This window comes from Mytilus galloprovincialis, chromosome 9 (genome assembly GCF_965363235.1).
Source record: "Mytilus galloprovincialis chromosome 9, xbMytGall1.hap1.1, whole genome shotgun sequence".
NCBI classification, from domain to species: domain Eukaryota; kingdom Metazoa; phylum Mollusca; class Bivalvia; order Mytilida; family Mytilidae; genus Mytilus; species Mytilus galloprovincialis.
The window spans coordinates 48,164,018-48,187,661 of record NC_134846.1 but is presented as its reverse complement, the minus strand read 5'-3'; the positions used below and the strand labels follow the sequence as shown (position 1 = coordinate 48,187,661).

The 23,644-nt window shown below is 30.2% G+C and overlaps 2 protein-coding genes across 9 annotated transcripts in view; one reads left to right on the top strand and one right to left on the bottom strand.

Annotated features, from left to right (window-relative positions):
• LOC143045170 (uncharacterized) overlaps positions 1-19,158 on the bottom strand; it is a 37,914-nt gene extending 18,756 nt beyond the window's left edge. For 6 of the 8 annotated variants that reach the window (XR_012968895.1, XR_012968894.1, XM_076217505.1 and 3 more), the window contains exons 1-7: positions 19,027-19,134; positions 18,199-18,248; positions 16,541-16,681; positions 15,616-15,709; positions 9,662-9,739; positions 8,209-8,235; positions 4,661-4,769 (exon numbers count right to left, since the gene is read on the bottom strand). Coding sequence is in view for 6 of the 8 variants with exons in the window: in XM_076217505.1 (XP_076073620.1) it covers positions 4,661-4,769; positions 8,209-8,235; positions 9,662-9,739; positions 15,616-15,709; positions 16,541-16,681; positions 18,199-18,213 (464 nt within the window). In the remaining 2 variants the exon portion in view is untranslated. Of the gene's footprint in view, positions 1-4,660; positions 4,770-8,208; positions 8,236-9,661; positions 9,740-15,615; positions 15,710-16,540; positions 16,682-18,198; positions 18,249-19,026 lie in introns of all 8 variants that reach the window. The other 2 variants (XM_076217506.1, XM_076217507.1) reach the window with 2 other exon arrangements.
• Positions 19,159-19,199: 41 nt separating this feature from the next.
• Positions 19,200-23,644, top strand: part of LOC143045171 (kelch-like protein 2) — a 29,602-nt gene continuing 25,157 nt past the window's right edge. The window contains exon 1 of the mRNA XM_076217511.1: positions 19,200-19,309. The gene's annotated coding sequence lies outside the window, so the exon portion shown is untranslated. The remainder of the gene's footprint in view (positions 19,310-23,644) is intronic.

Sequence of the window (23,644 nt, the reverse complement as noted above, 5' to 3'; positions counted from 1 at the left end):
TGATTTCAATGTGTTTTAAATGCAACAACACACTAAAAATGTTAAAATCCCCTCATACAAATATTTGATCAGGTTCTTTAAATATACAATAAAGAAACTTATATATTTGTCCTAATGTTTTGTATTACTTTCCAAGCCTCTAATGTCAGAAAGTTTTTAAAAAGAATGTTTTCAATTGGATCGCCATTTAGAACACTTCAAAGTACAATATTTTACTTAGATTTAAGGTGAAATACAATTTGACTTTGAAGTGATAAGTGTTGATAAGAAATTTTATGTCAACTTGAATTTTTATCATCTGACAGTCATATAAATTTTAAAATGATATAAAAACTACTTCTGTTTAGAAGAGGTTGTAAACTTAGATTTATTATAATGTAAATATATGTTGATTCCTAGTGAATTTTAAAATTTATTTGTACAAAACAGGAAGAAAAGCAAATTTTTTTTGGCAGGTCACAAAAAGCAGATACAACATTTGTATATGTACGTTATAATAAAATATGGTAGTCTCACAAAATAAATTATGGTAGTGTCACCATCATAAAACTAGATGGATAAATGAATAGACATTAAACAGGGGTCGAAATTAGCGCTAGTCCGGTAGTCCGGGACTAGTAAAATTTGCGTCGGACCAGTAGATTTTGTCAGTTGGTGGCCCGGCGGACCAGTAGAAATTGGTCGATAAAAATCACTGATTCATCGCAATCTCCGTTTGTTTACAAAACAATTTAACTGTCAGTTTGAAATCAATTACACGGTACTGGGGGGGGGGGGGGGGGGGTGTGTATAACAATTGATCAAGTTAATTAATATCTCGGGTGAGTGTCCTTCAAAACAATATAAAATGTGGAAATTTTTGGAAGGCGTTAAACCGCCGGACAAAAAAAATTAAGATAATTGAAAATCAAAAGGAAGATCGAAATAAAGTATACCAAAGTGACAAAAGGAAACGCAAATACCAAAAATCATGGGGAAAAGATCGTGAATGGTACGTTGCATTATATAGAAGATCTCGGAATTTTTAAAATGAACTGTACAAATGTGAAAAATTTAATCCTGTCCCTTCCTGCTCCTTCTGCTGATGCAGAAAGGGAGTTTTCTGAGATGAAGCTTGTAAAGAATGATTGGCGATCAAAATTGCGTCAAACTGTTTTGGTCAGATCTTTTTTTCATTATGTTTCACACTGTAGATATAGCATCATTTGATCCGGTCCCAACTATTGAAATGTGGAATATTTCTGGACAGCGCTACAGACGACCTAGTCAGGCACCCTATGCTATGGTCGTCGCGAGGATTGCGATGACGTGGAAGACAATGTTGATATTTTTTCTGTCCTTGATCCAGATTTTGATAAAGAAAATCATTGAGATTACCAAAGCCTTTAGCAAAATCAGAATAAAGACTATTCCTTTGTTACTGTCTAACTTATGTAAACGAAAGCATCAAAATAAAATTAAACATCTCATTTATATAAGTGTTTGTCAAATTAGTGTCATTTTTGAAGGACCAGTAGATTTAGAGCCGGACCAGTAGAGTTTTCAGTCCACTGGTCCGGCGGGCCAGTCCACAAAAAAGCTTAAATTCGACCCCTGTTAAATCTACATCACTTAATTGTTCATTCTGAGAATGAAAGACATGCTGTTGTGAAATAAATAAATGACCCCTACTTTGAACCACGACTAGATCTGCACACTGAGCGAGATTTTGAATGTAGTTATTCATATGGAAACAGTCCAAAGAAGACTTGACATACCCAACACCTACAGATCACCGGACCCTAGGTTCAAACCTTCAGCCATTCCTTCTCAACAAAGCATGCTTCCATAACATGATGGAGGCAGGACCATAAACCTGTCCATGTTGGTGTTATTGGGGATATAATCAAGTGAAATTATATTCATTCAAAAACACATAGTATTATAATAAGAGTTAACCCAATTAATTCAGTTGTTATATTCCACTGATCAGATGGCTACATTAACGCCAGGCTTGGAAGGAAATCGGACAGGGAGAGGGATTGAATTATTCGAGTTATGATGCAGTCTGGTAAATCTGCCCATCTAAGGCTTTGATCATATATATATTCCTGCCCTTTATATAAAAATTTCTATCAAATATGTATAGAAAAGCTGGCTTCTTTACATTTTAAGAAATTTGACCAAAAGATGTATTGCTTATTCTTCAAATTTTTTAAATTGTTTCGCTAAAAATCTTAAACCTTCATTATATAAAGATGACAAATACACACAAGTGATTTAAAATTTTTGATAGATTTTTATCTGATTAACCCCAGAATAATATCACTTTTAATATTGACTTTTTGAAAACGTAATTGAGTATGTTGAATGCATTGTTTACATAATTGAACAATAATCAGATTTGACTTTTAATTAGTATTGTAAATGATCAACCACAGTAGATCATGAAATATTTATATTGATATTCCTCATATTGATCCAAAAGGTGTCCATTGGTCTAGATCTCAAAGAGAAACACACACACACACTTCCCTCTTACATCCACTTGACCATATAGCTTAGTTACTTAATACTAGCCTTCATTAGGCTAGCACTCCCATCCAAACTGGTTACCTTAATTTTTCAACCCTAATCCCCTTCTTTTTTGAAACCCTTTCCTTCCCCATGATCCCATCAAAATTTTATTATTTGAAACTTAGTAACCAATAAATTGGTTCAAAAAATATTGCATGATCATATCAAATTAAAGCTGCAAGTACAAATTTTGTCATTTTATTCCTTTCTTATACACTCCCCCCACTAGGCAAAGGGGTCATTAAGTGTTACCGTTACCCATCCATTCATATGTACATCCCAAAACTTTTTTTTCATCTCTAACTTTAGTTTTCCTCAACCAATTCTAATGAAACTTATACGTAATGCTTATTACCATAAACGCAGACCAAATTCGAATTTGAGTGGCATCACATTTACAGTTTTATACTTTATGTTCATTTTTAATGTTATATGAAAGATGGGGACATTCTCCATTTATTCAAAAATGTTTCTTCAATAAAACTTTCAGGACAAAAAAAAATGATAGATTTGTGTGGCATCACTTTTACAGTTCTCTAGTTATGTCCCTTTATAACAGTATATGCAGTATATGCAAAAGGGGGCATCATCCGTGTCCAATGGACACATTTGCCATTTATTTTCGAATATTTCTTCAATAAAACTTCTAAGGACATATAAACCTGAGAGATCTAACAGGTAGAGATAAATTTATCTCTTTTACACACAGAAGCATTTTAGACTGTGTTCATTGAAAAGGAAAATCTATCTATTATGTAGGGAAGTAAAAGACAGCCTCCTTTCAGCCGTAAATTACCTGGTTCTAACGGGATAAATACCACCTTTAAATAATATATATTGATAATGATCAACCTTATTGATAACTAACATTAGGGAATTGAACTTTTAAAAGAAATTTTAAATAACGTAATTATATATAAAGAAAATTGCATGTTGAAATTTAATATATTGAAATATAAAATGTGTCATCTGTCGGCAAACCATGTAATCACGCCAGGAAAACACTTGCCTATTCAATACTACCGTTTGAATTCAATAGTAAATTGTAACATTTAAACTAATTTGTGGTTCATGTTTTAATATTCCTCAAATGTAACTGTAAAAAGTTGATCTTATCTGGTTTGAATATCGAACTGGTATGCACTTGAAAAGGTTTTACATAATGAACACAAGAAAATGAAACCAGATAGATTTCTATGACTTGTATCTGAGAGCAGGGTGTTTAACAAGCATTAGAAACTTGTATGTGCACATTACTCACATATGTATATAAAGTCAAAAGATGTGTGCTTGTGAGACTTATGATATTTGATTGACTTGTTTAAAAAAACTGGAATCTTACAAAATCCATAAACAACTTCAAATACATCTAAAATCTGTTATTGACACATGTTTCTCAGAGCACATTTGTATCCTTAGGCGTGAAAATTGCAAAAGTTCATAGTATGGCTTTGGAAACTTTGAAATATTAAAAGATACATAAAATTGAGAATGGAAATGGAGAATGAGTCAAAGAGATAACAACTGGACCTTAGAAAAAACAACAGCAGAAAGTCACCAACAGGTCTTCAATGTAGCGAGAAATTCCCACACCCGGAGGCATTTGATACATTATTGTGTTTTCTAGGACCATTAGATGAAAAGGGTACCATTACATGCATTATGGAAGTCTGTACCAAATTTTATAAAGAGGGTATGGATGCAGGAGTTTGTCCTTCAATTGTGTTTTCTTTATACTATAAGCAATTTTTCTCTATTATTTATTTATTTTGGCACATAAATCTCTATTCTTTATATTCTATTTTTGGGGGCTTTTTTTTAGCTATTAGATGTTTTTCTTCCCCCATTTTTCTGAAATATTGGCTAAATATTCTCTATTCTGTAAAACTCATCCTTACCCTCTTTAAAAAAGAATAGACTTATAATTATTATTGCAACTTTTACATAGGAAAAGCAGGATCCATCCCATCATCATCTTTTATCCATCAAAATAGTATAAATAGTACAGTTCAAGATTACAATAAAAACTTTGTTTATGAAAATTTAAAGAAAAAAAACCAACAAACTCCAGGTTATCCTCTCTTGATGAAAACCATATACTTACTTGTATGTGAGGGTATTCCTAGAATCAAAATCTGTATCTAACTGTCGTTGACACCATTCCAATAATAGTTTCTTCCCTATTCCTACTGATCTCTGATGGGCATTTCTCCCTGTAAATACACCAAATCCTGGTTTATTTCTACATCAATCCACTTTTTAACGACACAAATATATCTGAACAGCTACAATAATGTGCACATAAAAATATTTATAAGTAAACATGATGGCCTTATTCAAATTCACACCTTTCAATAGAGAAAAATAGTCAACACATAAAATTCAAATAAGTTTATAGATTTTATTTTCTAACATTTTACCAATAAATACTAAATAATTTATACCTGTGAATTTTTAACAAGACAAGATTCTCGAGTGGGAAAAGGAATATGTTAGGACTTGTGTCATACCATTCATTGAATGAGCAAAAATGTTTAAACTTTTAAATTTGTAAAGAATTTGTTTACTGATATGTCCAAATTAAGATACAATTGTTTATTAAATAAAATTAATTATTTATTTACAATTATTTTACTGTTGAATTCACATGAATTAAACAAAACCATTTAATTTGTTTATTTAAAGATTGACTTCCATTCTTTACATCTTAACCTTTAAAACTTATATGTTTAAACCTACAGAAGAATCCTAAATTTCTGAGTTTTTAGGAATGTTATCAAAACAATTAGGTGATATTCTAATGGTATGTTAAACAAGGCTTCATCTTGTCTTTGTGCTTTGTTTTTCTTAGTTCACCAAAAACCTATTTATACCAAAACTTCTGCATCAGTCAAAATGTGATTATTGCAATTCATAAAGAAAATTTTCTTGTTTTTTGTAGTAGGTGTACTTAGATCATCTGATTTATATCAAAATTTCAACTCCAAAAAAATTGTGAATATAGGTGTTGAAGGATCAATTCTCATACTAAATTCAGATGGCTAATGGGTTAAATATATAATTTGCATGGAATTAAATATCAAAAAATTGCCTTCAAATTTACAGTAAATCTCATAGGCCCATCCAAAAACTACACATGAACAGAACAAATGTTTAGAAAATCTATATAAACAAATTCTGGTACATAAAAAAAGATTTGAATATAACAACAGGATATCACATTCCCATGTCATAATGCAATCTATTAGCATTTCCTAACAATTCTCCTGGTAGTATTCTTATTGGGCGTACTCAACGATGAATTTCTCCTAATTTGACTTATCAGATCAATACATTTCCACATATCGGTTGATTTTAGATTTAATATAATACCACCTTATATCTTAAATTATTCATTAAATCAAATTTCTTATGTACATATCACCTTACTATTCCAAAATAAAATATTTTTACAATGTCTGTATTAAGAAATCGTAGGATAGGTACAAGACCTTAGACCTGTATAACTAAGTATATAACGGGATCAGAAAAATCAATATATATATCAAATATTGACTTTAAATTTAAAACTGCAATAAGGTGAAATTCTTAACAGTGTACGTACGGTCATTATAGTTTGATATTGGTATAAATCTATTTTAAGTAATAAAATCAAAGCCTTTGACGGACATTATAATTGTGATAGCTATTTCTGTGTAAACAAGTCAAAGCTCTTGATCGTTGTAGTTTTATTTTGACCATAAACTCAAGTGTTTTTGTTAAAGGTCTCTCATACAAGAAGTTGAACAAGAGTTGAACAAGTCTAGCTTAATTTTAAGGATAAGTTTGTGATAGTATATCTTGAAGTTATTTAGAAATTTAGTCCGGACTGGGATTTTTAGTTATTCATTCCCTCAATATATTAATCATGTTTTCCTAAAAAGTATTATAATTTTTTGTTTGTTAAGAAACCTGTCTAGTTTGAGGTATGAAAAACTCGAATTATCTTTTTTGCTAAACTGAAATTATTGTCCCACTCTAATCTCCTTTATTCAAACAAAATTCTTTTGACAAATTACAGTAAGTTCTTTTCACATACATGGCAGCAGTAAATCATACCTTATATACCGACGAAAAAAGATCAAGATATATTTCTAAAGATTGAAACTTAAATAGGCTACATCCTGATTTTTTTTATTTAAAAAATGCAAGTGATGAGAGCAAATACAAATCTAAGGTATAGAAAAGTTGGATGAAATCACAAATATATATTTTTAAACACTATTCAGAATTTGTACTGATGTAAAAAAAAAAAAAGATGAAAAAAAACTACTGTTAAACTAAAATGAATACAAGCAATCCTTACAAAAATAATTTAAATGTTTATAAGACATCTATTTAAAATGATAAGAAGCTCTCATTTTCACACCAAGTACTTGTGTATGTCATTCACTCATTCAACAAAAATAAACCAAAATAAAACATAAAAAACTTAAGTAAGCATTTCAAATTCAGACTGTTCTGACGATCGTTATTTAATCCTCTTTTAAATATGACATTTATCTTTGGTGAATCTTTCCTATGTCCTATTGTATAGAAGTGTGAATAGATCTATTGTAGAACAAAGGAGTTATCAACCCTTGTTAATGTTTAAACGGACTGTGGGAATGGTATAAAATTAGGTGTTTAATTTTCCTACAGTGTGTCATTGTCCAAAAAAATTGGTTGTGGATTATTTATGTTTTAATTATCATATGAAAGGGTCTGACATGTCAGAATGCCCTAAATCAATCAACTACCAAATTATAAACACACTAGAGCTCTTTTAAATTGCAAAACTACTGTAGGTCTTTATTAAATAGCTTTTTTATTACTTATAGTTTGTAACATGGTGGTGTAAGCTCTACATCTTTTATATAATTTGCATATATCAATATAATTTGTCAGCAAAAATGTTAAACCTATATATTTATAATTTTATACATATTAAGTAAGCTCTTTCATGTTCTACAAGCATTTTATATACAATTATTACTAATAGTTCTACATCCATGATCTAAATCATGATTCTTGTGTTCATGGCCTTAATCACATCATGATCTTTCAAATCATGATTCATCTAAATATTTCTATTTCTACATCAATTATCTAATCATGATTCATTTATACAAATTCCTATTCATTGCTAACATTTAGTTGTGGTTCCTGATGTGCTTATAATACCTGGTAACCTTCACTGTCAGATGAAACTTTTATGCAGATTACTAAATCATAATTTTTCTTAGCCAAATAAATTGATGTTAAACATTTTCTTTCCATTTTCACTAACCTTAGGCAATAATAGAGTTAATCCTTGTCCGAAATACTTGGTAAAAATTTAAACACAACCAGTCATGCAATTAATAAGTGAGAAGATGTGGTATGATTGCCTTTGAGACAACTGTCCACCAGAGACCAAATGACAAAGATGCATAAGTTACTTAAAAATTGTGCTCAGGATAGGTTGAAATACCATTAAATACATATGAAAATAAGTAATAGATTATGATACATGGTGCATGTTTTTTGTTGTTGATGTATAACAATATCAAGTAAAGTGCAATAATGGGAGATAACTCTCGTGACATTATACAATATACATTCTAGATTCCGGGCAACACACCCAAAACTTACTTGTGTTAAAATCATCACAATATGCACCTAGAATAAACAGTATTATAAATAAAACAGATTTTTGGAGGAACAATATTACAGCTATTCTAAAACTGTCATAAAAATACTGCTGACACTTTATGACATGTATTGCTTTCCAGAAAATAAAACTCTCTTTCTGAAAGCGTGTATGCAGGCTTTTCTTTTAATTGTTTGGATTTGATTTTGAATTTTTGGGTTTTAATGTCACTTTTAAGCACCATCTTTGGGGTATTTCATGAAGGCCAATTTCCTCCTGCCTGGAGAAATCCACCAACCTTAGATCGGAAAACTGGTTGCATGAGTGGGGGCAACCTCACAACCTCAGTGTTGACTGTCTAGTGATATTAGTAGTAACTACTTAGACCACTCGGCCATCAAGGTCCCTCTTTTAATTGATGATATTTAATTGTGTTATAGAAAAGATCAGAATCACCAATATGTTAAAATTCAGCAAGAGCAGAGCAGTCTCAGTTTGTTACAAAGTTTCTTCAAAACATGAACAGGGAGTGACATTGGGGATGCTCATTCCCAAATTAAAATGCTTCTCTTTCTTAGATACTACTTTTTGTATCCCTATATCCCACATCCCACACCCTAAAGAGTGTTAAATTCCAAAGACTTAAATAATACAATTATTTCTGTATAAAATCTTTCAAAAAGATAAACATTTTCTTCCTTCAAAGCAGTAACAAAGTTAAAATAGCTGTAATATAAGTAAACAGATAAAGAGGTAAACATACACCAAGTAAATATAACCAGGATCTGAAAATTTGTATTGTTAGACATTATGGTTGGGCAGTAATTTAAAGTAAATAAAGTCACCACCTTAAGGAAGAGATTATCCCAATAAAATGATATCAGAAATTGTAAATTATACCAAAGAAAGGGTTATATCTATATTATGTTGATAAGTCAAAGGGTCTTGAGATTTATTGGTAAGAATATTAGCAAAAGGACAGTTGTACCTTTAATGATATTATCCACTTGTGTGGTTCCTTCAAAATAAATTTTAAAAAAAGTTATTAAATTAAGATTGAAGATTTAACATAAATTTCCATGTAATCGGTAATCTTTTCAGTAACTGATTTTTGTATGCTTTAACATTCATTTCTAAAAATAAATGCAATTCCTAATGTTTATTTTTTTGACAGTTAGTTTTCAACTGTCAAATGTGTTCTGCCATGATTCTACCCACTTAAAGTTTTTGCATTCTTTTTCTTTGCTATGAATACCATGTGTCTTAACTTCATATATTCTATACATGCATCAACTTAAATCTGTAAAATAAGTTAATCTACTAAAAAAATCAACAAGATGTCTACTTTCAAAAGAAAACATATAAACCAAATAAATCTACTTATTGTATGTGACTATTTTCTACCATTCAAATAATCATAAATGACTGACTGTCTGCGCGCTAGCTGTGACTTACTTATATTGTGGATCCCGTAATTAAGTATAATAAGCCATAAGACATCTAGCATGGATTTTATATCACCATCTGCTATATCTGGAAACAGAAAAATGAAAAATTCATTGAACATTATTATAATCAAAATATATGTTTTCCTTAAATTATAGTTAGCCAATAACCCTATTAGGTAATTCCTATTCCATCAAAACTATTTTTAGCCTAGGTTAGTCTAGAGATTTTTCTGACGTCTTGACAGCATTTTGTGTGACAAGAAAGGGCTTGGGATTGTCTGATCTACTCAAAGGCAATCAGATGTCAGAATTATGTTGGACTTTGACCAGTTCTAGGTTTTGTTGACACACTCTCCTCACTGCTTGAACCAATTTTTTATTTTACTGAGGTGTAGGACTTCTGACTTTTAAGCATACCACAATAAAGACAAAGTTGTTCTTGATAATGAGAACATACATACAAAGAATTTATATTTAGACAGCATCCTTACAACAAAGAATCAATGAATTTTTTTATACATCTATCCTAGATACTTGTACAAAACAGTTTCAAATGATGGACAGGTGTCCATGGCCAGACTGTCAAGCCCTGAGTGTTGACAGATCTTAATGACATGATTTCAAATTTAGCACCATAAGTTTTATGTACCAGAAAGATGTAAATAATTTAAAATAAAATCATTTACTTTTTATTATTATTCATAATATTTTGTTTCTTTCAAACAAAAAACACCACTCAATTAAGATATTTGGACACTGAATACAACGTATAAACATCTCAATGTTTAATCAGGTAAAAACAGTAATTTTGTGTAATCAAATTAAAAACTTACCCCAGGTGTAAAATTGGTCAAATATACAATTAAATTCAATTACTAACTTGTAAAACCAAGTCAACAATAAACTGAAGTATGCAAGATTTGTATGATATAGTAAATACCTTCCAAGGATACACAAGTCAAACATGCGACCAACAGCATGGACACACTCAAATATCTAATTATCTAAATAACAATCAGGGGATATTAATTTCAAATTTTAGAATTCAATTTAATTAAGGTCAAGGAGGGATTAAATTAAATAATTGATTTCAAATTTGTAATTGTTTAGATTTTATTCTTGCAACTCATTGTGCTAGGAGTTATTAGACAACAATTATTGAATTATGAATTAAATATTATGCCACTGGGTAATTTTTAATAATCACAATAACTTTTTGCAATTCCTGTACTTATTTAACCTAGCCTGTAGTTTATATTTATGTTTAAATATTATATGTAACTCTATTGCACTATGCAAATTTATAGAACATGCATTTCTAAAAATTTTTTTCTGCCATTGTCTGTGAGCATGGGTTATGTACTGGTTATATATACATTGTAGTACATTTTGTAATAACATCAACAGGGCCGATGTTTCTGCATCAAATGGGCATTTCGACAATCCATGTCTCTTCAGTGATGCTCAAGGACTAAATATTTGAATATTCGAATCATTTTAAAAGGATGAAGAGCTATAAACCAAGAAGGACTACTAGAATATCATATAAAGTAAAAAAAATTCTACCTGATGTGAAATTTGGTGTAAACTTAGACCAATGTTGGTCAAAAAGATAAATTTAACGAAAAGAATATTCTATTCCCTTAAGTAATAAACTCCTTAGAAGCAAACTTTAAAATTTATTTGGAGAAAGATATAACATAGAAGAGACTCAGGTCAGCTGAAAATGCATGAACATGGGTTATCCAGGTTAACCTTAGGAATGCACTCTTTATGTTTTTTTTAAAAACAAATCCTATTTGACTATGAAGTCAGTAACCTATAGACTAGCTGTTAATTTCTGTGTCATTTTGTTTTCTTATGGAGGGTTGTCTCATTGGCAATTATACCACTTTTTATAGACTTGTATATGCCAGTATAAGGGAAAAAAACAAACAGCATTCAAACTTATATATCCCTCCTTTCAACAGAAAACAGTCTTCATAAAAAGTTCTCACTATTGGGTTACAAGTGTTTGAGTGTTTTAAATTATCAATGCCTCAAAATGTCTTTAAAAGCCCTTCAACAACTCTAACAATATTTAAAGTACATTCTACAAATTATTTTATAATAGACCACTTTTCTTGTCACAGAACCAAAATATAATTATGTAAATATGCAAATAATGTCTGGAATATTAAACACTCCTTTAGAAATAAATTGTTCCAAATCTTTTAGAGTACCATTGAAAATATTTTTGGTCACTTGGCAGATACTTAAATCAGGACAAAAATTGTGCTTATCGGACAACAAATATTACAAGTGTTAACTATAGAATATTAATAATAAATTATAACCTTTTCATAATTCTGTCAATGACGACAGAACAATGTATGAACTACAACTACATTTTAATTTGTTCTTAATCAACTGAAATATCATTTGGCAGAATTTAGATGGACAATTGGAGCCGTACAGACCTAAAGTATCATTATGTTAAATGACATAGAACCGTATTAAATGGAATGTATCGTTCTAATGAATACAGTTAAAGGCCAAAATAAAGATATGTTTAAGCTTATATCAATGTATTAAAATAAATGGAGTGTTTTGAACTACAAGAATCTACTTACGTTAAACCCTTCAATTAATTTGATCCTGCTAGTTTCATAAGGCATTTAATGTGATGTTTTTTTCTGAGTTTTTAAAGTGACAAATTGATATTTTCATGTAAATTAATGTAATCTTGTAATTTTTATAATTAGCATATATTTGAATGGAGAATTGGTTCATAGATCTATAAGCATATTTAATTCGTATTTGAAAAATAAATCTTTTTCTACAATTACTTATAAAGAGAAATGATAAAATGATGCACCCGAAACCTTAGCTCTACCTACTTTTACAGTTACAGAGTTGAATAATGCAATCCTAGTAAGACATGAATGCTCCTTCTTATAATCCTGTGAGTGTCTGTGAATCAAATGTAAGTTAGCTGCATTATGCACTGAATAAGTACTGTTCTAGTCCGATTCTATGTACTAAGTAACATGCATCTGGTGTTTAAACAGGGTTTGGTCCTGGTATCTATGATGAGTTTATTTATAAGGTTGTGCAACAGACAGATTGTTAAGGCAAACAACAGACAATTAACCCATAAACAGAGCATTAAAAGAAAGGCAAAATATACCAAAGGGACATCCAACCTAATAAGTCAAAACAAACCAACAGTTCCATTCCAAAACAAGAAAAAGACCAAATGACTAACAACAGTACAGAAAGCACAACATAGAAACCTGACTGATCTCAGAGAGTAATTATTTCATAAAGAGGTAAATGAATCATTGTTCTGATTTTGCCCCAGCTTAAAATACATGTACATGATTATATAGTGTAGTCTAAAAACTGTTTGTCATTGGCCTAATCATATCAGAAACAATAAAGTTTGATAAAAGGACTAAGTTCACATAAACACTTGCATGGTTTAGCATAATTCCTTTCAAGTTTACAAACTCTAAGACTTTTCCATAGAAAGTCATGTAAGGAAGCTATGTTTTTCTTCAACTACTTGAACATTCTTGATTCCTTAAAGGGCATAAGGACAAACAACATGGCAAAGTGATCTTAACCATTGAGTTTTATTACTGATTAAACAAATCCATATCACTAGTTCCTAGGTTTTAATCAGACCTGCTTTACACATTTAGATTGTGAGACAAATTATTTTGTCATTTACAATCCTGTACTGGATTCTTGAATTTGCATTTAAATTCCCTCATTACTTTTGTTGCCAATACATGATAAAAGGTGCAAGTCAGCGAATTTCAATTACTTTTCAAATTAAATGGTTTCTATTTCAGTTGAAACTCTTGTGGGATATATTTAAAAAAAGAAAAGAGTATAAGCATGCATTGTACAATTGATAAATGCAGAAAAGTTTAAAAGAACATCAGGCTTAAAGATTAAGTATTTTAATTTCTTTTTCATTTAATAGATCTACCTTGTATATAATTATTGTGCTATTCAGGTATCTAACAAAGAACCTGAAGGTATTTAAGCATGATGCATTGTTGCAAATTGTATGGTTGATTTCATTTTAATTATTCTTTTAAAATTATTCAGAAAATGTTTTTTCTTTCTTTTTAGGATAATGAATCTGCCTACATGTATAACAAATAATATTGTGAACACTTTGACCTAAGTATCTAAAAGCAGTTTAGTCAAATGCAAATTCTAATACTGCTTCCTTACATCCTTAAAATACCATTGATCTAAATATTGCAGTAGAGAAAAATTTGTGGCTATATTATTAAGTATTTCCAAGGACGTATTACTAACATACGTCCTTGGTATTTCTGATTTTTCTAATTTGTTGATGATCTGTGACTTGTAATTTTGTTATTATCCCCTTGAAATCTCCAGTTTTAAGCATGCTCATTTTCAATTAAACAGATATGTACATGTCTTCTAATTTAATTGCATTAATCAATTACCGTGTATAAAGAATTAGTTTTACCGTTGTTATATCATCTAAATCTTAACCTTTCACTGATTTTATCAATTACTGTTTGAAGAAGGATAAAAAAAGAACTTTCTTAATAGGCTTATAAGATTCATTGAAAGTGGAATAGACAGAAGATCAAAAGGTTTAACCATAAGTAAGAATGTTTCACTATATATTAAATGGTAAATGATTTGAATCACGTCACGCTGATTTTAATTTTTAAATCGTTTAAAAGTGATGAAGCTGACAAATTTATAAAACAGACTTTAAACTGAAAAGTAGCAAGTTTAATGTAATTTTTCCAGTTGACTATAATCTTTTCAACTTCAATATTCCTAAAAAAAGATACATTTGTGTACTATCCAACATATTATGTAATTTGTTTTAAATTCTATATTGATTATCTATAACAAAACAGTAGGGGATCTATAACAGGCATTTCTTAATATCTACAAATTATTTTCTTAAAAATAGATTTGCCAATATAGACTGTTTATTTTAATTATTTACTTTTGTATACACAAAGAAGCAGAAGACACCAAAGTGACAATAAAATCATTAATAGAAATAGAAGACACCAAAGTGACAATAAAATCATTAATAGAAATAGAAGACACCAAAGTGACAATAAAATCATTAATAGAAGCAGAAGACACCAAAGTGACAATAAAATCATTAATAGAAACAGAAGACACCAAAGTGACAATAAAATCATTAATAGAAACAGAAGACACCAAAGTGACAATAAAATCATTAATAGAAACAGAAGACACCAAAGTGACAATAAAATCATTAATAGAAACAGAAGACACCAAAGTGACAATAAAATCATTAATAGAAACAGAAGACACCAAAGTGACAATAAAATCATTAATAGAAACAGAAGGCACCAAAGTGACAATAAAATCATTAATAGAAACAGAAGGCACCAAAGTGACAATAAAATCATTAATAGAAACAGAAGACACCAAAGTGACAATAAAATCATTAATAGAAACAGAAGACACCAAAGTGACAATAAAATCATTAATAGAAGCAGAAGACACCAAAGTGACAATAAAATCATTAATAGAAGCAGAAGACACCAAAGTGACAATAAAATCATTAATAGAAGCAGAAGACACCAAAGTGACAATAAAATCATTAAAAGAAGCAGAAGACACCAAAGTGACAATAAAATCATTAATAGAAACAGAAGACACCAAAGTGACAATAAAATCATTAATAGAAACAGAAGACACCAAAGTGACAATAAAATCATTAATAGAAACAGAAGACACCAAAGTGACAATAAAATCATTAATAGAAACAGAAATCAAACTAAACCTGTGTAGGTTTTGAAATTTTTAAAATTCAAACTTAGACGATTTAGCATGTTCAATTTCTTGTTCTCTATGAAGTCTGAAATAAATGCATTGATCGCCCCAAAAAAAGGGTGTTCCAACCCCCCAGACCCCCCTCTATAAAACTACTCTTACCCTGGCTTGAGAAATTCAGTTTGATGCCATACTTCCTCATGTGGTCTAAGGCTGTCTGTATGTACATTTCTGGCAACTGGGATGTCCCTGAAGCCTGTAATATACCATGTAAACATTAAAATAGTATTCATTTGTGTATCCCATCTGAACTTCATAGAAGCAAAAATTACCTACTAGTATAAAGTGTTTAATGTTCCGATAAGCTTTGAATTCTTATATAAGAATTTACACTCTTTTTTGGATAAATTTTTGGATTAAATGTTGATTAATATTGGACTTATTCTCTATGCATATTTGTACCTCTACATGAAGTTGTTAACAAATAGTATGTGTCAAGCAATTTTAGTATCAAACTTACAGTATATGTGATAAAATATCATGATCAATATTTCAGCTGACCATGACATCTATAGGTCTATTAATTGTTAATTTTCTCTTAATCAAAATAATGAAGCAGATAGTGATTTTATTGCAATTTCTTCATGCATTAAATCTATAAATTGTACCGACATACTAAGCCTCTATTGATTAAATAACATGTTTCCAGGTAAAGAGCCAACAATGGGCTATACTTAGCAGATTTGTCAGAAGAGATCACTTTCACATGAATCAGCAGCATTTAAGTGACATTCCCAGAATTAGATCTACATGTAAATTAAATTTTCTTATTAAGTCATGTAATTCTTGCTGCCATTTCAATAAATATCTATTTTTATTCACAAACAACTTTTTGATTTATTAGCCAGGAAATAAGTTTTCATAGAATTTCTTTAATTTTTTAGGCTTTTAAAGACTCTTTTCTGATTTTTTTTTTTTATATAATTCTAAGCCTTATTCAAATATACAAGACTACTAGACATGTTAAATTTTCAACATGTATAAAGTGTCAAATCTAAAAGGAAAACAAAAATTGTTGAATCAATACCTGTAGTTTCTGCAGAAGACATGCTTCTGGACAGAGAAGATCTATTAGCTGACATAGCACTTGTCCTTCCTGTATACTGGATATCCCTTCTACTTCTTTATCTATATCAGCTAAAACTGAGTTAGCCCAATTCAAATAAACCTACAATACAAATGACTTGTTTACATTCACAAATTTTTGTTTCGATCATAAATTTACAAGTACATGTATCTGCAAACTATCAAACAAAATGTTAGTTACAATTAGCTATATAAAATTCATGTCACTTGTATAGTGATATGTGTATTTTTGTACAAAGTGCACAAACAAATATTTCATCATGTTCATATGAAGAGACCTATTCACTAAAATAAAATTTGTGATATGAACAGTAAACATTTCACTTTTATTAGATGCACAAATCTAGTATAATAATCGTACATGTATATAACAGTCATAAATTAGTCTTCATCTTAAATTTTTTAGTTCATTTGTCATGTTTGTAAGCATTGTAAGTTATACATTCTTATTTTTTTTATCATGCAGTTACTTTCTACTTGTTAAATGTTTTAAGTACAGTTCATATACACATGTACATTTGCATTCCTGTTTCAATGTGTGTTACGTAATAATGTTCATGACATAAAATACATGTATGTGATTTATTCATCCTTGTTCAAATAATTTAAATCTTTTTTATATTAGGATTGTTGCACTATTAATATATATATATATATTATTTTATCAATTATTTTAAACATGTTATAAGTAAGAAAGGTTCTTTTTTACAACTTTCAAGATCCTGAATCTCATACATGTACATGTATGTTCTAAATTTATTTTTGATTATATTCGACATATATATACATGTACATGATACATTGTATATATATATACATTTTCGTCATTGATAAATACTTTCCAGGATTTTTTTGTTAGAATGAGGAAAAGAATCAACCAACACCAGATTTATAATGCTTATATATCAACATACACATGAATAATAAACACAAGACAAAGATCTAGAAATGATGTAACATACAGAGTATAATTTTGATGGTACCATCACCAAGTATCGAATTAAACCAAGCAAATATTCAGTACTTTGACTATTGTTCTTCATAATATGGAAATGACAATAAAATTCATCAATAGCACAAAAATTTACTGGTTTTTTTATCGTGCTTTCAGTGAGAAAAAGAGAGTATTTGTATTTTTAACACGATGACAGTTGAAAATGGATGAAACCTAAAACAACACTACATGTAGTTAAAATTATAAATATGCAGCTAATTACATCTTTTTTTCAAACTAACATGACTAAAAATATAATGCAAAAAAAAAACTATTAGAAAAATTGTACTTTTAAAAACATTAAAATGTTGACAACAATTCAAAGTTCAATTAAACTGGCAAAGAACCTACATGCACCATGCCAATATTGATAAAAATAACAATTATATAACAGTGATAGGTTTTTCCCACAACATATGTGAACAAAACACATTCATGTTAGTATCAAACACATTTATTCATGCAATTTAAAAGGTTGTGCATATGAAATGTGTAGTCTAATACAGACGATTTTAATCTGAGATAGGTTCACTGATCTTAATGTACAACAGATCATGCAATAAAAGAACTGGGTCTAAATAGATGTTGTTTGAGTATTATGTTACCTTTCGCTTGCTCATTCTTCTTGTTTACAATTAGTTATCTATTACTCTTCCTGAATATGAAACTAAACTGATAATCCTTTTTATACAAATATCTTTCAACTTAAATTATTAGTTTTCTCACAGATAAATTCACATTTACAGCTCAACACAATTACAGTTTACATGGTATCACACTTTTGATCTTTAACCTGGCTCCTAACCCAAACTTCATTTACATATTCTTAAACTTTTAGAAAAACTAATCATACTACATGTACTAATCTAGATGTCAAATAAAATCACCCTTTCAGTGTGTCAAATAAGTATTCTGGACAAAGTTTAATTTAATTACTGCAATCAATACCATTAACAAAGTAAACATGGTAAATACTGATCACATAATTACACATTCATGACATTACATTGGTAATTAGATTATAGGCTAAATATTATAGGAACAAAATTGTATTATAGTTTCAGTTATCAATTTGTATATAGAACATAATTTAATTCTGTTTAAATGTACCTGGAATAACATATTTTAAACTAATTTTATTTGTCATTAATAAACATTTTCATTCTATTTAATAAAATAATAAATATTATTATAATGTTAACTATATTTTTCTTTCATTTAATTTATTGTTTGATATTTCTCTTATACAAATAGATGATTTAGATATCCTTCACTTGTACAACAATTTACCGTTAAATCACCTACTCGGTTCAATTTCAAGTCCTCACATGTCACATCCTTTTATTTTCAATCAAAAACCAATTAAAACCACAAATAAATCCATTTAAAATATGCAAGTAAGTACATAAATGCAAGAGAATATAGATAATTACCTGTAAAACGGACATGATGTTTTTTAGCTTCCCATTCTAAACATAAACCTTAATTAATTAATTCTATATTTTTGCCGAAAGAGAAAGTTCACACTTGGCCGCCATATGTAAATAAGTCGTAGGCGACCAGCTACGAGTTTGCGCACCTGCTTATTTACGGAACCACTTCCTTTTCCGGTTCCAGGCAGAAAATGTCAATACACAGATGACGGTTGGAAAAAAGTCATTTTTGCAGACTTCTTTTGAAAATTAACATAATAACATACTCCATAAAATAAACATGGTACTTATGCATTATATTGTAATACAAATTAATATTTTGAAATGATGCCAATCCTCACAACAATACTGTCTGTCTCAGTGTCTGTCTGTTGCAGTGCTTGTTTGTCTGTTAGTGTTTGTGGTATGGTTAGAAGTAGTCTAGTCCAAAATTATAGTTATATCAACGTCATAATTATTTAGACTAGGTTACAATCTGATAATATGGGACCTCTGTGTAATGATTAATTAATGTACTAGGCAGCGCATTAACTAACTAAGCGAAAGAAGTACTTTGTAGCTCAAACCCTTACCACCGACTATAGCCGCCGTCAGCTGAAATTTGTAGCGGTCATCGGTAAAAATAATCTAAACTATCAATCACATTCACTCGAGATATAGTTTTTCACATTCCATTCATAAATCGCAAAAAGAAAACCCACTACTGACCTGCCTTTTAAGTGATCGCACTGTAATAATCCTGACCTTCACATTTTCCAGAATATTTTCCATTGTAATTCCGCCATCTTCGTTTCTATGAGGATCATTTGTTTACATATGACATTCGTCACTGTACGCAATTTCCTGAAATGTTCCTTTCATTGATGTGATAAGGTTTCCCGCGCTTTATGCAAATTTTATGAAATTGAACTCCACGGAAACACTTCCGGTAAAAACAATGGCTGATTCCACCATTCAAAATCGTCTATGAAAAAGTGAAGGTCAGGATTATTACAGTGCGATCACTTAAAAGGTAGGTCAGTAGTGGTTTTTCTTTTTGCGATTTATGAATGGAATGTGAAAAACTATATCTCGAGTGAACGCGATTGATAGTTTAGATTATTTTTACTGATAACCGCTACGAATTTCAGCTGACGGCGACTATAAGTATCTACCACATGTTCTATGGGAACAATCCCGTCACACATACAATTTGATTTCTTCTTAAAAAAATTGAATGCTAGTCGTTTCGTAACTATGTTGATTTGTAACTGAGACTTTTTGTACCTGGTGTAATTATATATGGTTATAAAGTGTTAGTTTAAAATAATTAGTTAAAATGAAACAGCGACAAATTACCTGCATCACACAGTCTCAGAGATTGTACAACTCACAAAAGATGTCAATAGCTTAGGTGTTCCTTCTGTAGTTGTAAGCTCCAACATTGTCAGACTGAAAACAAGAAACATGAAAGAAACTACTTATGATAGAAAAAAAAAAGAATATTAATGAAGAACTAAGCAACATAAAGATGAGCACAGGGCAAAAGACTAAACAGTCTGCACAGTTAGCCACTAGTCCGATGCCCCACACTAGTAAAATATTTGGACTAGTAAGTTTTTGCAAAACTTTGTTTAGCCCAATCAGAAAAATGTCAGAGTATTGGTCTTCGGACTAGAAGTTGAAAATGTTTTTGGTGCAGACTGCTAAATACTATGATAAAGAAGGCTAAATCTTTAGTTGTCGTTGCTAATAATTTACAGGTCACATTTAGTGATATTGTTGTCTTTTTTCAAAACTACCTCTACCGTTTTTTATTGGGAAAAATGCATATTTTTTATTGAAATAGGGAAATTTGTATATTTTATTCTTAACACATCTCTGATTTTTTGCTGACTTTTGCTGTCTTTTTTGCACTGTTTTTTCATGTATATTTTGGTTGTCAGACATTTTCAAGAAAGTACACCACTAATTCTTGGTCCCATTGCTTTCTATGTTAAATTCCTCCATTTCAAGTAGGCACACCTCTTTTATTTTAAGTTCAAATAAAGTGGCAATCATTACATGTCAAAGCAACACTTTATGGTGTCTTGTACTGAAAAAATCAACATACCTTTAATGGCATATAAGAAAGAACTGGTTCCCGGAACGTTGGATGTAGCAAAACAGGTACTTCAGATCTGACAAACAGACAAAATGTACCCTCTTTTTAAAATTTGATGCATTTTTTTTAATAATTAAAATTAAAAGTCCAAAAGTGTTCTACAATGATCACCAGTCCTTCAGCTTTCATTTGATGCCAAAAATACCTAAATATCCTACATATTTTGACAGTTCCACTCATGCGTAGGAACTATTTTGTGTTAAATATGTACTACTTTCTGGTATGTGCTTTCTGGCCGGGCCCGAATTAGTGGTGTTACACCTCAACCTGAAAGGTACTTTTCGGAGAGGGGAAAGAAACGGAAACAATGATGGTACTTAATGCATTGAAAACCACATGTGTTACAAACACCATGATGATTCTGATTAGAAAACTGGATCTCAAAAGTGCTTTCTAATATCAAAATAATAACATGAATACGAAATTTACAAACATTACTACCAATGCCATCACTGTTTTGGGAAAATGTAAAACTTTTTGGGAGGAATTTTTAGCCATTTTTTTTAGTAATTGGGAATTTCCTCTAGGGGAAAAAGCCGAATTTCGGCTGTAATTTAAGGCAAACGATATCACTGACATTATAACTACTAGAACACACCCGCGAAATCGCGGGCTTTCAGAGCGTGGTTGAAAGTATGTGAAGTGTTGTAGGAAGAATTTTGTTTTAATGACTTGAGAATTTCAGGAAAAGTATCAAAAGTCATAGGTACTTGGGGACAGGAAAATGTTTTTTTTTTTTTATCCCTCCTCCTTTATTTCCATAATTCCCATTTTTTTTTCTTTCTATTAATTTCATTATGAACATACATTTAGTATATTATGAACATTCAAGTCAGGAGCCTGTAATTCAGTGGTTGTTGTTTGTTTATGTGTTACATATTTGTTTTTCGTTCATTTTTTGTACATAATTTAGGCCGTTAGTTTTCTCGTTTGAATTGTTTTACATTGTCATTTCGGGGCCTTATGCGGTATGGGCTTTGCTCATTGTTGAAGGCCGTAAGGTGACCTATAGTTGTTAATTTCGGTGTCATTATGGTCTCTTGCGGAGAGCTGTCTCATTGGCAATCATACCACATCTTCTTTTTTTTGTAATCAATGAATTTTTGTAAAAGATTTAATGACTGGAGAATTTCAGAAAAGGTATAAAAAGGTACTTTGGGACAGGATAATTGTTTTTCTAGCCCGGCTCCTCCTTTTTCCCCAAAAATTCCTATTTTTTTGTTTGTTCTCTATTAATTTTAATAACACATGAATAATTTTAGCGTTTATCTGTATATTATAAACATTCATAAAGGGGCAAAGGGGGGGGGGGGGGGTCGGAGGGGTCCCGATCCCGATATCCCGGGCTTAAAAACATTAAATCCCGAGGTCCCGAATTTAATAAAAATTAAATATCTCGACATCCCGAAATTCCGAGCTTAAAAACACCCGATCCCGACGTCCCGAAAAAGGTCCTGTATTTGTAGTATATGTATGTTAAAAACGCAAACCGGAAGTCTAATCTGACTTAAAATTTCGTCCAATGACGGAAACATATCCGTACGCCTTTTTTCTCGTTTTTCTCCCAAAATAACTCAATCTGAATAATCATATGAATGGATGACAAATGCGACTATGCACTATACCTATAGGACACAGAGGCATGATGATTAATTTATTGTGGAAAGAAGAGAAGCGACACCCAAAATGAGGTCTTCTCGTTTAATAGTATAGATTCCTAACCTCTTCCAATTCAGTTTTTACTTCTTGAATAAAATGAAAAGTTAATTTTTAATTTTAGAATCAATAGTTTGTTGATAATTAGTCTTAAAATTGTAATTTTATGTATTTATATGTTTTCACAACATTCAGGGTACATATACCATGTCATAAAATAAGATGAATGTGAATAAATAAAATGTTCTATTAATAATTGAGATAACATTGCAAAAATAGATGCATTCAACCATAACTAAACAAACTGCATAACTATATTTCATATAAAGAGACAATATCCTAGGTCAGGAGCCTAAATCAAAATCTAAATGATGATGGACAATTTAAATTCTTTGCTTATGTGCAAAACTGTACTTGTAAAGTGTTAACTCATATGCAATCAATTATTTAATAAGTACATATATATATATATATATACATCAATAAGTCTTTTTATTATTTTTTACGTAACCTACAACTCATATTATTATTATATATATATTGATATAAGGTTACAAAACATCTCAGGTACGAAACGACCTAGTAAGTTACAAATCGACTAGTTACGAAACGACCAGGTTGCGAATAAATTTAACCACATATGTGAAAATGTCACAGCTTTGAAACGAGCTATCATACATATCCAAGATTACGATATGGACTAGGCTACAGGAAAAACCGTTACCATTACCGCCTATGTAAAAACAATTAAAGATATTGACCCAATTAAAACTGAAGGATCCAGTTTCATTTTATATTTATCCTTTAAATTTTCTTATA